This window comes from Lontra canadensis, unplaced genomic scaffold (genome assembly GCF_010015895.1).
Source record: "Lontra canadensis isolate GAN:19392208 unplaced genomic scaffold, GSC_riverotter_1.0 scaffold7, whole genome shotgun sequence".
Taxonomy (NCBI): Eukaryota; Metazoa; Chordata; class Mammalia; order Carnivora; family Mustelidae; genus Lontra; species Lontra canadensis.
In genome coordinates this window covers 28,576,412-28,578,770 of record NW_022631001.1, presented here as the reverse complement: position 1 = coordinate 28,578,770, position 2,359 = coordinate 28,576,412, and the positions used below count along the sequence as shown (strand labels likewise).

The window sequence follows — 2,359 nt, the reverse complement described above, 5'->3', positions numbered from 1 at the left end:
CACTAACCCAAGGAAAGGACCCTCATATCTGAGTATAAGGTGGAAGTGAACATCCATTCATGTCTGTATATGTGCATGAATGTCTTGCATTTCTCTATAATTCCATGTATTGTATGCCAGTATATGTTTGCTTAAAGATACTTTTCAAATACTCTGATAATTGTCTTATATCCTAAACTTTATTGGTCAGTGACATTACTGTGTACTTTGGGACAGCAGAAATTGCCTTGTACCAAAACAGGCAAAGTATGATCTAAGAGGCCTGTTGAATTTGCACCTTGTACTCGGATCTGGGGTTTCTTTCCTTAGGTTATTGACTCAAGGACATACTTCTGTCATACCACCACCTACAGATCTGACACACTGTCAACCCCATTTTTTCTCATCCTGGTTATAAATTAGGGCTTGTTTGTTTGTTTGTTTGTTGTGAGAGAGAGCACATATAAGTTGCGGTGGCACAGGGAGAGGAAAAGAGAGAATATCCTAAGTAGGCTCCATGCCCAACGTGGAGCCAGACTTAGGGTTCAATTTCACAACCCTGAGATCAAAATCTCAGCCAAAGTCAAAGGTCAGACACTTAAATGCCTGAGCCACCCAGGCATCCTATAAATTAGGCTTTTATGCCTCCCCTGGACTTAGTTCTGTCCCAGACTATGATATGGACCAAAAAAGGCAACACTGGAAAATTCCTCTTAGATACACACTAAAGTTATCCCTGATGAATGTATATTATAGAATTATTATATTTTAAAGAAATATACTCATTTGTTTAAAGAAATAAACTCATTTGTTAATCCGAAGAATCTGAAGTGAAGATTTAACTCTCCACATCATCAGAGTAACTTATCACTAATGACATTATTATGGAATTAGAGTTCTATCAAATCAGTAGAGGAGAAAATATAAAAATCACTTCAAACATGTAAACATTTAAGTAAAAAAAAATTATAGTTATTTTTTTAATGTAAGAAAGTAGTGGCTATATATTTATAAGTATATACATACATAGTAATGAGCATAGACTTTCTTTGATTTAACAGTAGAGTCAAGTCAAACTAAAGTGGGTAAACAGAACTTGCTTTGTGGTATGAAGGCTTAATAAAGAAGCATTAACTCGTTCCTTATTTTGAATCACTATAGTTCATTACCAGTGTCTCACTTGTATCTTCCCCAGTGAAACCACCTTGAGGATGGCCCTACGGATCTCCTGGGTCTTGATGCTGTAGATAATAGGGTTCATCAGGGGCGGGAAAATCACAGAGATAGTGCCCATGAGGATGTGCACCAAGGGCGAGGTGTGGTGCCCAAATCTGTGCACGATGGACAGGCCTACCACAGGCACATAGAAGCAGAGCACAGCCAGGATGTGCGAGACACAAGTGTTGAGGGCCTTTAGCCTCTCCTTGGCAGAGGCGATGGCCAGCACAGTGCAGAGGATGACAGAGTAGGAGATCAGGATGAAAAGGACATCAGAGCCCATGGCCAGCAAGATGATGCACAGCCCATAGAGTCTGCTGAAGCGTGTGTCTGAGCAGGCCAGGCGGATCATGTCCTGGTGAAGGCAGTAGGAATGAGAGAGCGCCCCTTGGCGACAGTAGTCAAACTTCAGCAGGTTCAGTGAGGGGGCCGCAGTGATGGCGGCACTGCATATGCACAACACAGCCCTGGCCAGTGCCACGCAAGGACCGGTGAGCACAGATGCATAGCGAAGTGGGAACCGGATGGCTACCAGGTGGTCCAGGGCCATAGCAAATAGTACGGCTGACTCCATGAAGGAGAAGGAGTGAAGGAAGTGCTGCTGCAGAACACAGGGCACCAGGCCCACCATTCAGGCATCAAACCACAGCAGGCCCAACACAGAGGGCAGCATGGACATGCACAGGCCCAAGTCTGTCACAGCCAGGATGGCCAGGAAGTAGTACATGGGCTGCTGGAGAGAAGGGTCAGTTTGTACCAGATGCAAGATGCTAGCATTACCGACGAGGGCCACCAAGTATCCTACAAAAATGGGTAGTGAGATCCAGCAGTGAGCCCATTCCAGGCCTGGGAAGCCTGTCAGCAGAAATGTAGAGAAGCTCGCATTGTCATTTGGTGGTGCAGATGTCCTCATTCTCAAGTCTGTTCATTCTAGGAAAAGGGGTTATATATTGAGGGTTACTAGGCCATTAAGCATGAGCACTCCTATCACTGAACACCAATCCCCTGGGGGCCGGTCTGGCCTCTCTGCACACTGTGAACTCAGTGACCTCTTGATTAACCACTGCTCACACAAGCAACCTGTCCTTTTCCTGCTTCCCCCCTTCTTTCTCTTATTCCCAAGCAAACCTTTACTTACCTCATGATAGTGAGCCTCAACAAG

The 2,359-nt window shown here is 44.6% G+C and overlaps 1 protein-coding gene across 1 annotated transcript; it reads right to left on the bottom strand.

The window, feature by feature from the left end:
• Nucleotides 1-1,144: 1,144 nt before the first annotated feature.
• LOC116864890 (olfactory receptor 51L1-like) lies at nt 1,145-2,110 on the bottom strand. The gene is given in 1 exon segment (XM_032852703.1): nt 1,145-2,110. A coding segment is annotated over 1 exon segment (966 nt).
• Between the last annotated feature and the right edge of the window lie 249 nt (nt 2,111-2,359).